The following is a 14,486-nucleotide window of genomic DNA, read 5'->3' as shown; positions in this document are numbered from 1 at the left end:
TAGGTACATTTAAACCTAAAGTTTCCAACTTGTAAGTTGGGATTCCTTAAGTTTTATAGATATTGCAATTAGATAAAATATAAAAATATTTTTCAATATGTGTCAGCAGTATTTTCTCTAATATTCTGGCAATTAGTTTCACTTATATGTTTATGGGTTGCTTTTATAAGCTTTTCTTTTTTTTAATGTTTCCCTGAATAATCAAGTAACCGTAACCTCCATTAACAAAAAGATTGCAATGCCATGGAATCCTGTTCAGCTATTATGACTAAGTAAACAGATGTATGATGTTTAAATTACCTCTGAGTGGTCAATATAAATACATAAAACTCATTTCTACTCTGATATTTTATTACATAACTCTAGTATGGACATTTTCATAAAAAAAAGAAAATGATTGTTGAATACTTAAAAATCTAAACTTAGCCTACAGAAGTCATTTAAGAACACTATTTGAAGGCGATTTTATAATAGCCTATAGTTAAATGCTTATAAACACGAAAGTTAAGTATTATTGGATTGAAGTGATTATCTACAAAATCCAACTTAATAAAAGCTCTACAGTCATTTAAATATTAAATGAAATTGCTAATAACTTCACGTTTTTAAGAAACACAAAATAATTCAAAGCAGATTTTTGTCTTTTTTCTTAGACATTTATTATGATGATTTTTACATAGCATGTAAAATCATTGTTCATGTAAACTATTTATAAGTCCATGTTCAACTTATAATGTTAAACCTTTGCATATGTGTGATTGTCACAACTTAAAAAACTATAGGAAAGTATATTTTACAGTGTCGGCTCTCTAAATTCAAACATTTTTAAAAGCCAACTGTCATTTAGCCTGCTTTTAAAGACTATTGTAAAATACCTTCTATTTGAGATTAATTCATAATCTGTGTTTCTTATCTTTATTCTAAGTTAAATCAACAATGTAGTTATAAAAATAGAGAGTGATATCATAATTATCCTACAACCAATATTGCAGTGGAAAAAAATTCAGAAAAGCAGTTTGGCCAGTTGATACATATCTATCAAATAACTTTTGGAAAAGTTCTGTAAATGCTGTTTTACTCATGGTGCAAAATAACTGAGAACTCTGTCTAACTAAAATATTTACCAGAAATATGTAATTATGTATGGATAAATGATTTCTAAAACTAATTCTATTCATTATTGCCCGTTACTTCTTCCTGAAAAGAACCGTAAGCCATGATTTCTGGCAGACACACACAACACTCAAGAACATATAAAGAATGTTAATACTTATTTTAATAATCTTTAAAATATACATTTGTATGTGTTCACTCTTTGCTTCAGTCTCATCATTTCATACTTTTAAAATTTTTAAATTAACCCACAATTCTTGATTGCTTGGTTTGTAAATGCATAGTTCTACAGGAAAGATCCTATAGAAGGAAACTCTTTGCCGGATGTGGTGGCTCACACCTGTAATCCCAGCACTTTGGGAGGCCGAGACGGGTGGATCATGAGGTCAGGAGTTCGAAACCAGTCTGGCCAACATGGTGAAACCTTGTCTCTACTGAAAATACAAAAATTAGCCCAGTGTGGTGGCAGGTGCCTGTAATTCCAGCTACTCAGGAGGCTGAGGCAGAATAGCTTGAAACCGAAAGGAGGAGGTTGCAGTGAGCCGAGATCACGGCACTGCACTCCAGCCTGGGTGACAGAGCAAGACCCTATCTCCAAAAAGAAAGAAAATAACTCTTTTTATACACTCAATCAAAGTTATAATTTCTTCACCATTCATTCAGAGTTTAATTATCATGTACTCTTGGTCAATTGTTCTGAACACTGGAGATTAGTAATATCTCTCTTTTTGAATATTACTGAGAAATTGTTCTTTGGTGGGCGAAAAAATTGGAACCCTTTTTACAGTCAAAGTAATTATGGCATCTGGCCTGTTATGAGGTTTGAAAGCATATAAATATGTGTATATGTCTATTAATGGGAAGATTTATTAAACCTATTTGTTAGGGAGAAGATATTAAAACATGTTAAACATTAGGTAAATTTAATGCACCCCTAAACTTTGAAAAGACAGTCAAGTTGAATATTGAGAAATTATATTTAATGTACTTGTTCACTGAATTCCTGATACGTGTACCATGAAAAGAGGAATGTTTGTAGTTTCTAGATAATTAAGATAACATGCTGGCTGAATAATGAACCTTAACTCATCTGACAGAAATGAAGTTTTGCCTGTCAAATATATGATATGACTCTTTAATCTCTGATTTCAAAGACTAAAGATCCACATTTGTTCCTTATTAGTTAGTTTCATATATATATATATATATAACATTTATTTAGATTGTGCTTATTCATCAATTGAGTAAAAACAGTAATTTTTAATGATTATCAATATTTAAATACTTTTTAAAAATTAAAGTAATGCATATATGGAACAAAGTTTGTGTAGCTGTATTCTAGGTTATATACAAATGTCTTAAATACATTGAAGACATTGCTTATGAAGTGCAGAAATACTTTATTTTCATCACACATAATTTAAAATTTCAATGGCATATCTGATTTTTTAATCAGCTTAGACTCTAAGTGTAAAATGAGGAATTTAAGACTATCATGTTTCCCCAATTATCTATTATAATCTCCTTATTAAAACAATCTATCCTACCCTGGAAGTATAATTTTGCTTGATCTTTTTTCCATATCAGTGTTCATTATCATAATGTGCATTTAGCAGTCAATTACATGTTTTTTTCTAATTATTCATAAATATACCAACCACATAAGGAGCTTTTGCTACCATCTATTCAAAACGCCAAAATGTTATCACCGTGATGCTATCCACAGCTGCAGTGGAAAAAAGTTACCTGTCAAATCTGCTTTCCTCTATCCACTCAATTTGTCTTACGCAGACATCAGGGCTTCACAGGTACGTAAGCTTCAAAGTTATATAGATTTTTTAATGTGGAAAGCTCATGTGACACTTCTTCAAAACAAATAAAAGTTCAAAGCCTCTTAGGTGCCTGGGAAGTGCCGAGGTCGCTTTCAGATTCCTTTGAAATTGGCCCAACAAATGCTGTGTAGGCTGTGGCACTTCAAAGTGAAAGACTGTTTGTTATTCCTCCAGTCAGAAATGCTTGAATGTTATCACTTTTTATGTAACTGGTCTGTTTTACAGGATCAACTTTAAAGGAAGTTAGAAACTGATGAGGTAGGTGAGTGCTACCTGGGCCAGAGAGAAGCTACAAATGACACCTCAAATTGGTCTCTTAGACCTGCCAACACATGCATCCTGCTGACCCCCCTGAAGACTGCAGCAGATAAAGACATCTAAACTGAAAGATAAGATAGGTTTAGGATGAATGTGGAGAACATTAGATTCAAACTCAACTGCATCTGAAAGACAGGCTATAGAAATAAGATTGTGGAGGATATTAAACTCATAAATATGTTAAAATATATTCAGCAAGAATCAAATCATGATTGCTCAATAAATATTATCTATTATTATCACAATCATCATGCTTATTATTATTGATTAATCCTGACTATAAACTGCCCTTATCACAAATTTAATCATGTAACCAAGCTTTCATGCTTCTACATCCCTTTTAAGAAGTAATGAAAAGAATAAAATGCATAGAGGTAATACCATTATTCTTCAATAATAATATGGGATAAATCTCCTTGCCAATAGAAAAGTCAAAATAAAGTATGTAATTTTTAGAAGAAAAACAAAACACCTCTGTTGTGTTAGCATTCAATTAGAATTATAATGAGTTATTACATTTAATGTCTATCTATAGAATCTATGCAGGATATATTGTTTCCTCTTTTACACTGCAGTAAAACTAGATAGACCATTGTGACATATTCGAATACTAGCTAGTATAAAAATATATTCTAAAATCTACAGGGAACTCAAACAAATCAGGAAGAAAAGAAGCAAACAGTCCTATCAAAAGTTAGCTAAGAACATGAATAGGCAATTCTCAAAGGAAGATACATAAATGACCAACAAACATATGAAAAAATGTTCAATATCACTAATAATTAGGGAAATGCAAATCAAAACCACAATGCAATACCACTTTACTTTTTTTTTTTTTTGACGGAGCCTCTCACTGTCACCCAGGCTTGAGTGCAGTGGTGCTATCTCGGCTCTCTGCAACCTCCTGCAGGAGGTTCTCCTGCCTTGGTCTCCCAAAGTGCTGGGATTACAGCCATGAGCCAATACCACCTTACTCTTAAAAGTGTTATTAGTAATAACACTTTTTTTATTAGTAATAACACTTTTAAGAGTAAGGTGCTATTGGAATAACACTTGTAAGAGTAAGGTGGTATTGGCTCATGCCTATAATTACTGCGCCTGGCCAATACCACCTCACTCTTACAAGAATGGCCATAATCAAATAATCAAAAAGCCAAAAAATAAGACATTGGCATGAATGTGGTGGAGAGGGAACACTTTTACACTGCTGGTGGGAATGTAAGCTAGTATAACAACTATGGAAAACAGTGTGGCGATTCTTTGAAGAACTAAAAGCAGATCTACCATTTGATCCAGCAATCTCCCTATTGGGTAGCTACCCAGAGGAAAATAAGTCATTATACTAAAAAGATACTTGCACACACGTGTTTACAGTAGCACAATTCGCAAATGGAAAAATATAGAACCAGCCCAAATGCCCATCAATCAATAAGTGAATAAAGAAAATGTGGTATGTATATACCATGGAATACTACTCAGCCATAAAAAGGAATGAAATAACGGCATTCCCAGCAACCTGGATGGATTTGGAGACCATTATTCTAATTGAAGTAATTCAGGAATGGAAAACCAAACAACATATGTTCTCACTCATAAGTGGGAGGATGCAAAGGCATAAGAATCATAAAACGGACTTCAGGGACTCAGGGGAAAGTGTAGGAGAGGGGGTGAAGGATAAAAGACTACAGACTGGGTAAAGTGTACACTGCATGGGTGATGGATGCACCAAAATCTCAGAAATCACCACTGAAGATTCATGTAACCAAATATCACCTGTTTCCTCAAAACCTATTGAAGTAAAACCAAACACCACCTGTTCCCTTAAAACCTATCAAAATAAAAACAAACACCACCTGTTCCTCCAAAACCTATTGGAATAAAAAATTTTAAAAAATAAATACAGAAATAAATTCAGATTCCCTATATATAATATATAATTATATATATTATATATAAAATAGGTAGGGAACATATAATATGTAGTAGGTAGGGAATATATATATATATATATATATATCTTCTAAAGTATTTAAAAGGTTAGTAATCAATATAATTTACAAAAGCTAAAATATTAAACCACAATGCCATGAAGTCATTAATCGACTTGTTCATAAGTGGCTAATCTGTGATGTGTATCATCTGTGTACATAGGATTAATGATAAATTAAAAAATTACTGCAGTCCTAGAGGTGCTTATGCTTAACAAGTGAGAAAATATTCATATTGGATTGGAGAAAAATAATGTTATAAAGCCTTAAAATTCTTGTTATTAAAAGTGCATATATGTATTTTTAATAAAAGCATATACACACCACAGACATACTATGCTTAAGAAGGAATTTTGTATAGGTTCCAATAAGTCAACAAAAAGAATCATTGTCAAATTTTTATCGTATTTAGTTTTCAAAATTTTTTTCACATTTGTATTTGGAGATACAACTGGGAATAGCCTCCCATTTCTCAGGGAACTTACATTCTAATAAGGAAGAATCAATTGAGTTTATATTTTCTTCTGATTTTAACCAAAGCATTAGTTATTAGGTTTTCATTGAGTCATGTCCCTTTTTGTAAATGAAAGTTTAGAATAACCCAAATTAATTTTGTTAATTAGGCAGATGTAATCAAGTCAAATAAAGGGCCTTCAAATAAGTGAACACTTGACTTTGGGTAGCACAAATTAAGAAATAACTAATTGTTATTTATCTGAGTACACTAAGTGAAATTAAGACTTTACATTTGGTATGTGTATACACATATACTGAGTAAAGGTAAGTTGTTAAATATTATGAATTATTTTCCCCTTTGCATATATAATATGACAATGACATCAAATAAAAGGTAAATATGTACTTTGAAGAAAAGCATTGACATGTATCTTTTTAAAAAGTCCATCAATTATAATGTAAGCTTTTGTTGTTTTGATTTTCATCCCAGGTGAAATTTATCCCAAGATGTACCACATCTGTTTCTTTCTGGTGACATATATGGCACCACTGTGTCTTATGGTGTTGGCTTATCTGCAAATATTTCGTAAACTCTGGTGTCGACAGGTATGTAGTTTCAAATAATTTGTGTGTGTTATTCCTCCACATATAATTTGTTATTTGCTATTCCTTCCAAATAATTTGCCTGTGTTTTTTTTAGGATGCATGTATAAACAAAATTGAAGAATACATTGAACCAACATAACATGTTCAGAAAATTATCATATTGTGTGTTCTTCTAAAATAATGAGAACCTAGACATAGAAATATGTCTAGGTATTTTTAGAGTAATATTTAGCAAATGTATTTTATAACCTGATAAAGTGCTTTACATTTTAAACAAAATTTAACATCTGTGATTGATTAACTTTTGTCTAGGCATAACATTAATTTCGCTTTCTCTGAGAAATAGCAGATAAAAATTCCTTTAGAGTTTTTGAGACTGTAAGTCTAAAAGGTTATATTTTTAATCAGATTTATTTAATACATTTGAACATATGGGTTAAATCTCCAACTTCAAATATCTCATTCTTTAGAAGATTATGACTCAGGCAGAATGTATAATTTTAAAAACTATATAATGCTGATTTGGGGTTACTACACTTTGTTAGATAATTCTGCTGTATCAGTGAATGTTTGTATTCACTCACTCAGTTATTCATTCCTCAAATATATATCATGAACCATTCACATACACCTCTCACAAAAAAAGCTAAAAATTCTACTTTTTGCCATTGAGGAATTCATAGTCTAGAGAAGGGACATGGTCAGATGCAGGGTGAAAATTTCTTTAAATATAAGCACAGAGAATCAGAGCAAAATGTACTAAAAGGGTATCTAATCCAGGGAAGGTAACATTTAAGTTAAACCTTGATGATGCAAAGCAAATCACCAACAAACACATTTAGTGGTTTGTAAGATAGAGACAAAAAGGATGTGGCTCCGTCTGTCACATTTTGTAAAATGTATCTTAAAATGCCATAATTCTCAGAGATCTATTTCCCTCCTTCTTTAAACTTATCGTCAATATTTAGTTTATCAGGCTTGTGGAAAGCCATGCCATTAGTCAGTTTTCTCTGACACATTTTATCCAACTGAAAAGATTTACTGGAGTCACCTTAATTCATTAAAAATATTTCACAAACACTTTATTTGGTCTTTGAGGATGTGTCTTTGTTTTTTAAATCAACCCTTGTTATTCAAAGCATTTTTCAAGATCATCTGTCACTGACTGGATATGAGCAACACTCATATTTTTCAACACTACATGGCTCATAATTTCAAATGTTCTCCTTTCCTCTACTTTTACAAAGAAGTCATTTCTTTTATGACCTTACAAGTGCAACCAGTAGCAACATTTATTAAAATTTTGTTTCCCATCATTTGTTACTATAAAAACAAATGTGGACCATTATGACACATAAGTGGTGATTTTCTACATGTTGGTGATAGTTTTCTCAGCACTCTCCACCTCCCTATGAAGCCAATGCTTATATTTTAGGGTGTTTGTTACTACAGCATCCTGTTTCCTAGTACCCATTATTGTATCTGTCATGTTTTGCTAGGTTATTCTTCTATTTAAAAATGTGGTTTGCAACAACAGTTCTGTTTCACTCATATTACAGGTCAGTGGTGAGGATTGGCTGGGGCACTGTGCTCCGTATGTTTTCTTATTCCAGAACCTAGTCTGAAGAAATGGTACTTTCTGGCACATGCCATTCTGAGACTGAGAGAAAAAGGAAACTGGAAGAAAAGTATATTTTCTCTTAATGTCTTTTATGAACCGACATGTGTTACATCTCACTTTTCATTGGCTAAAACAAGTCATGTGGTTAAACTTGACCATGAAGAGGGGAAGCATTCTTCTCTGACAGAAAGACACCACACATCACAGGGCAATGGGGCGCTTCCTACAAGGTGGGGATGAATGATCTGGAATGATACACTACAGAGAAGTCAAAAACACAAGGGCCAGACTGCATGAATTTAAATCCTCACTCCACCACTTAGTAGTTACATGAATTTTGTAAATGACTTAAATTTCTGTGACTCCCTTTATTAACTTTAAAATGGGGTCACATACCATCTTCCTCATAGGTTTGTTACATGTATTCAGGGGTGTCCAAGGGAGAGAACACAGTTGTGGGTTCTTAGTTTCTATTTCTGGTTGGGCCAGTAAAACCCATTCCTCATCCCTATTTTCTGCTTATTACTAGAGACAGAAACAAAAAAACCATGGCTTCAGGCTGCTAAAAGCCTAAAAAAAAAAAAAACCAAAACAGAACTGCAACAACAAAATATTAGGTGGGTTGGATAAGCTTGCTTAGATGAATTAACTCCAGTGCCTAAATATAAAAAGTGCTCATTAAACAAAATATCTTAATAGATGTTGTTTAATAATGGCCTCTCAACTAATTGTACTTATATTTCTAAAATAACGAGCATGTGTTGAATTGGTGTATGTGACTGTTTCTGTTTTTTTAAATGCACATGGAAATACCAATATAGTGCTTCTTATTTGTCTGTCAGCTCTACTAAGATAAAGATTGTCTCGCTGTCATCTTTGTACCCCTAGAAATAGCACATGCTCAGCACACATCAGTTGCTTTTTTCATAAGGAAAAAGCAAGTAGAATAGGAGAAAGTGCTGGGGAAATTTAGATAAAAGAGGACATAGAGAATCTATTGCCCAGTTACTCTGATAAACGTTTGTAGAAATGGATTAGAATTTCTTGAAGGGGAAAAAGCAATTAATGAGCATGTGGAAATAAAGATGTTTTAGATTTGGATTGAGATTTTGTTGGGGAATGTTCAGTGTTAAGATTATGCCCTATTTCCTTATTTTTACTAGTTAGTGTGCGTTGTATAAAATATATTATAATTTCTTATTCATTTATTTACAAATTGGCACACATTTAAAACTCTTTAAAGGTTGTAATGTATCTGTCTTGTTACTTTAACACGGTAAAACTTTACCATGATACCATGGTTACCCTAAAGTTTACATGGTACCATCAGAGAAATTTTTTTTTTTCTTTGAGACAGAGTCTCACTCTGTCACCCAGGCTGGAGTGCAGTGGCGTGACCTCGGCTAGCTGCAAGCTCCACCTCCTGGGTTCACGCCATTCTCTCACCTCAGCCACCTGAGCAGCTGGGACTACAGGTGTCCACCACCACGCCCGGCTAATTTTTTGTATTTTTTAGTAGAGACAGGGTTTCACCATGCTAGCCAGGATGGTCTCGCTCTCCTGACCTCGTGATCTGCCCACTTTGGCCTCCCAAAGTGCTGGGATTACAGGTGTGAGCCACCATGCCCAGCCACAGAAAATGTTTTAAAAAGTTTGTTAAATAAATGAGTGACACCAAAATCCAAACAATTTAATTTTCCACCATTTAAGCGTATAGTTTGAAATTTCCCAAACTCTGATATAAAGTTTAAAATAAATTGCATCACAGACTCAGAAATAATCCACATTCTTTTCATGAACTATGCTGATTAGTGCAAGCCACACAATTCAGAAGATTTGCAGTAAAATGTTTGGGCTGTGAAACTAAAATCATTTACAAAACAGATTGGAATGGAAAATGCCAAGTTCAGCTGAACTCACTTTAGCTGCCACAATAAAGTGAATTAACCTCAAATGGGTGATTACATAGAATTCTGCTTGAGCAACTCTCAATTTCCAACTGTCAGTGTCTATAAACAAAGTTGTAAGGTATTATGTGTGCCATAGGCTACATTAAGTGAGCCATCAAATGAAGAGCTTATCCTATTTGCTTAAAATTACAGAGATGCATGAAATCTGTTGTGTGCTTTTGAATTAGTAAGTGTAAGATTATTAGTGAGCAAATTGTGTGTCCTTGTCTGACTTTCTCAAGGAGTTTAAGCCTCATTAAAAGAATTAGCTAATACATTGCTGTGAACTACTTAAATTCTCTCTCTCTCTCTCTCTCTCTCTCTCTCTCTCTCTGTCTCTCTCTCTGTTTCTCTCTTTTTGGCAATTTGACCCAGAGTACTCAGGAAATTCTACAGATTATTTTCTAAAACTTATTTTTTTTAAAGAAGTTAGCTTGCTTGACCCTTTCATTTATCTGTCAGCATTTTTCCTAGTTCAGACCTTTCATATAATTCAACACTAAATCTTAATCATCATGTGCTTGTGTTAATTTATTTCACATTTATTCAGCACATACTCTGTGTCAGCTATAGTGTGAGGTACTGAGCATGGACTGTAATAGATACTTGGGTCTGAAACTATAGTTCAGCTTTTCAAGGGCTTTGAAAGACCTTCTCCTTCCCAGCTCTTACCACAAAGTTTTCTGCTGCTCTTTATTCAGCATTCTTCAAAGAGAACTTAAGATAAATAATAGTTGATGGTGACAAATCAGTCTAGTGTGAGAAAATAGCAAACAAATTACAATTGCAGAGGCAGAATCAGGAAGGCAGTAACTGGAGTCCATACAAAAAAATAAAAAGCACCAGTAAAGGTAACTACATAGGTAAATACAGTAGACAGAATAAACATATTTATCTTCTGTTATCTGATTTAAAGAATAACTGCATAAAACAATAGCTATAAAATTGTGAAGATTCACTTTATAATGTATACAAATGTAATTCAAAAAGGAGGAGGAAACGGAGCTATTTTGCAGCAAATTTGTTTTATACTATTGAGATTACATTGGCATAATCCAAGCAGATTGTTTAGATTAAGTTGCTAATTTTAATCCCCAGTGTAACCAGTAAGAAAATAATTTTCTGAAAAATGTAGAAATATAGGTAAAGCAACAAAAGAATTAAAATAGTATACAGAAAATATTTAACACAAAATAAAGCAGTAGTGAGGAAATAGAAGAACATAAGAGATACAATATATATAAGTCACAAATAGTAAAATGGCAGATATAAATTATATTTTCTTAATAATTAAATTAAATATAAATGGATACAATACTTCAAAGGGCACAGATTGACATAATAGATAAAAACCAACCAATAATGATAAAAAAACCGATGATCCAACTTTATGCTGTCTACAAGAGATATACCTTGTATTCAGATATACAAATAGGTTAAATGTAAAATAACAGAAGTACTAAAATAATCACAAAAAAGTAGTTAATGTGCTTATTCTAAAATTATACAAAATAAATTTTAACAAAATATTGCTATACATAGAGAAGGACATTTCATAATGATGATGGAGTCGATCCATCAAGAAGATATAAAAGTTGTAAACATAGATGCATTTAACAACTGAAACCCAAAATATACCAAGCAAAAACTAGTAGAATTAAGGAGACAAGTAGGCAGCTAGACAATTATAGTTCAAAATGTTAATACTCACTTGCAGTAATGGATAGAAAAAACAGGCAGAATAGCAACAAGGAAATAAAATATTTAAACAAAACTATGAAACCACTGGACTTAACAGATAATTTAAAGAACACTCCACCAAAAACAGAAGAATGCATGTTTATCCCATGTGCACATAGAACATTTTCCAGGTTACATCATAAGATATGCTCTAAGGCAAGCCTCAATACATTTTAAACAATTAAAATAATAAAAAATACATTTTCCTACCATGATAGAATTATAATTGTATTAATTAGAAATTAATTATAGAAATAAATTTTTGAAATTCACAACTGTATGAAAATTAAACATCATACTTTTAAATAATCAATAAGTAAAAGAGGAAATCATAAGGGAATTTAGAAAATGTTTTTAGATCAATGAAAGTGAAAACACAACATACATACATATACAAAATTCAGCAAAATAAGTGCTGAGAGGGAAACTGATAGGTATAAACATTTATATTAAAACAGAAGAAAGATTTTAAATAGAAAACCCTATCCACCAAAAGAAACTAAAAAAAAAAAAAAAAAAAAAATCAAAACCAAAGCAAACAGTAGGAGGGAAATAATAAAGATTAGAAAGGGAATAAATGAGGCATAGAAAAACAATAGAAAAAAATCTATAAAACAGGAAGTTGGAACTCAGAAAAGATCAGAGAAAAAGAGAAACCTTTTCCTAAGTTAACCAAGAAAAAAGAGAGAAAACAAAAATCACTATCATCAGAAGTTATCTTCCTAATTTGATTTGCTTTTGCTTAATCTATCACTACTGTCATTACAGAGATAAGAAGAGAATAAGAGGACAGTATGAAAAAATGTATGCCAAAAAATAGCCTAGATGAAATGGACAATTTCATAGAAAGACAGAAACTACTATACCCTACCCAAAGAGAATTAGGAGATATGAATAGAGATTGAATCAATAATCAGGAAACTTCCTACAGAGAGAAGCCCAAGTGGCTTCACCATTGAATTCTACTTACCATTTAAACGAGTATTAATGCCAGTCCTTCACAACTTTTTCCAAAAAACACAAAAAGAGGAAACACTCTCATTTCCTTCCATGAGGTCAGAATTTCCCTGATACTAAAACCACAGACATTACAATAAAATAAAACTACACACTAATATAGTTATAAATATAGATGTGAAAGTATTCAACAAAATGCTATCAAATCAAATTCAACAATATATAAAAATAATTATACACAATGATCAACTGAATTAGCCCACCATTGCAAGGTGCGTTTAACACGTGAAAATCAATGTAATGCATCATATTAATGAAATAAATGTCTAAAACCACATGATCATCTTAATAGATGCAGTAAAAGCACTTGAAAAAAATACAATATGCTTTCATGATAAAAAATACTCAACCATCTGGGAATGAATGGGACTTCCTCAATTTGACAAAGGTCATCTATGAAAACTTCACAGCTGACAGCATACTTAATGGTGAAAGACTGAATATTTCCCTAATAAAGTCAGAAACAAGACAAGTATGTCTGCTACAACCATTTTTATTCAATATTGAATAGAACTGATTCTTTACGGGGCAAACAGGCAAGATATAATATTAACAATAATAAAAAATAAAAGGCATGAAGATCACAAAATAAGAGGTAAATTATTTCTGCTTGTAGGTTATGTGATATTTTATATAGAAAATCCTAACAAATTATTTTGCAAAACAAATACATTAGAACAAATAAATGAGTTCAGCTAGTTTTCAGGATGAAAGATTAATATACAAAAATCAATTTCATTTTTATGCATTAGCAAAGAAAAATCTAAAATGAAATTAACAAAAATCATTTAAATAGCAACAAAATTAATCAAATACCTAGAAATAAATTTAATAAAAGAAGCTTAATAAGAGACTTTGTCCAGACTCGATTGCTTATGCCTGTAATCTCAACACTTTGGGAGACCTAGGCGGGAGGATCACCTGAGGCCAGGAGATCAAGACTAGCATGTTCAACGTGGCGAAATCACGTTCCTACTAAAAATACAAAAATGAGCCAGGCATGGTGGTGCAGAGCAAGACTATAATCCCAGCTATAAATCCCAGCTACTCGGGAAGTTGAGGCATAAGAATCACTTGAGCCTTCGAGGCGGAGGCTGCAGTGAGCCAAGATTGCAAAATATAGAAACATGGATTCCATGCAGCAGTTATAATTCCCTAAAAAGAGAATTATGAATTCACTGTATTGCTGAGGATTCTAACATAACCACTAAAAATCCAGGGAGAAAATTACCCTATTTTTGTATTTAAAAAGGTGTGTCTGCTAAATGATGTGGTTCTCCTCTCTATATAGGCAACAAAAATAGTGAAAAGGAAATGGCTCTGGATTATTAAAAATAAATAGTATGTTGATCAAATCAATTAAATAATATTCCTTCAATATTTTAAAGTCCTATACATGAATATCATTTACAATCATAATTATTAGCAACTTCAATGAGTAGTCCACCGTTATACAAGTTTCTCGAGTCAGCTATTTCCATTCAAGCATCAAATAGTCCATTTCTGTAACATTTTGTTCTTCATCACCATATTCAGTCTCAGAAAGGTTACCAACACAGTCCTTGAATCACATGTAGTACAGGTTAAGCATCTCTAATCCCAAAACCTAAAATTCTAGCTACTCTAAAATCCCAAACTTTTGAGAGCTAACATGATGCCAGAAGTGGAAAATTCGCCCGCTACCTCATGTGACGGGTCACATCAAAAGTCAACCAAAACTTTGTTTCATGCCCAAAATTATTAAAATTTATTTCAAGACTATTGTATTGGGTATTTATAAAACATAGGTACGTTTTGGGTTTAGACTTAAGTCCCATCTATAAGATATCTTATTATGTATATGAAA

At 32.3% G+C, this 14,486-nt stretch overlaps 1 protein-coding gene across 3 annotated transcripts in view; it reads left to right on the top strand.

Annotated features, from left to right (window-relative positions):
• Positions 1-14,486, top strand: part of LOC105479550 (hypocretin receptor 2) — a 117,923-nt gene that overhangs the window by 88,392 nt on the left and 15,045 nt on the right. For all 3 annotated transcript variants that reach the window (XM_024792162.2, XM_024792161.2, XM_071096933.1), the window contains exon 4: positions 6,198-6,313. In XM_024792162.2, the coding sequence (XP_024647930.2) occupies positions 6,198-6,313 (116 nt within the window). The remainder of the gene's footprint in view (positions 1-6,197; positions 6,314-14,486) is intronic.

Source organism: Macaca nemestrina, chromosome 5 (assembly GCF_043159975.1).
Source record: "Macaca nemestrina isolate mMacNem1 chromosome 5, mMacNem.hap1, whole genome shotgun sequence".
NCBI classification, from domain to species: domain Eukaryota; kingdom Metazoa; phylum Chordata; class Mammalia; order Primates; family Cercopithecidae; genus Macaca; species Macaca nemestrina.
Note: the sequence above shows the minus strand (reverse complement) of the source record. Positions and strands in the feature narration are given on the sequence as shown.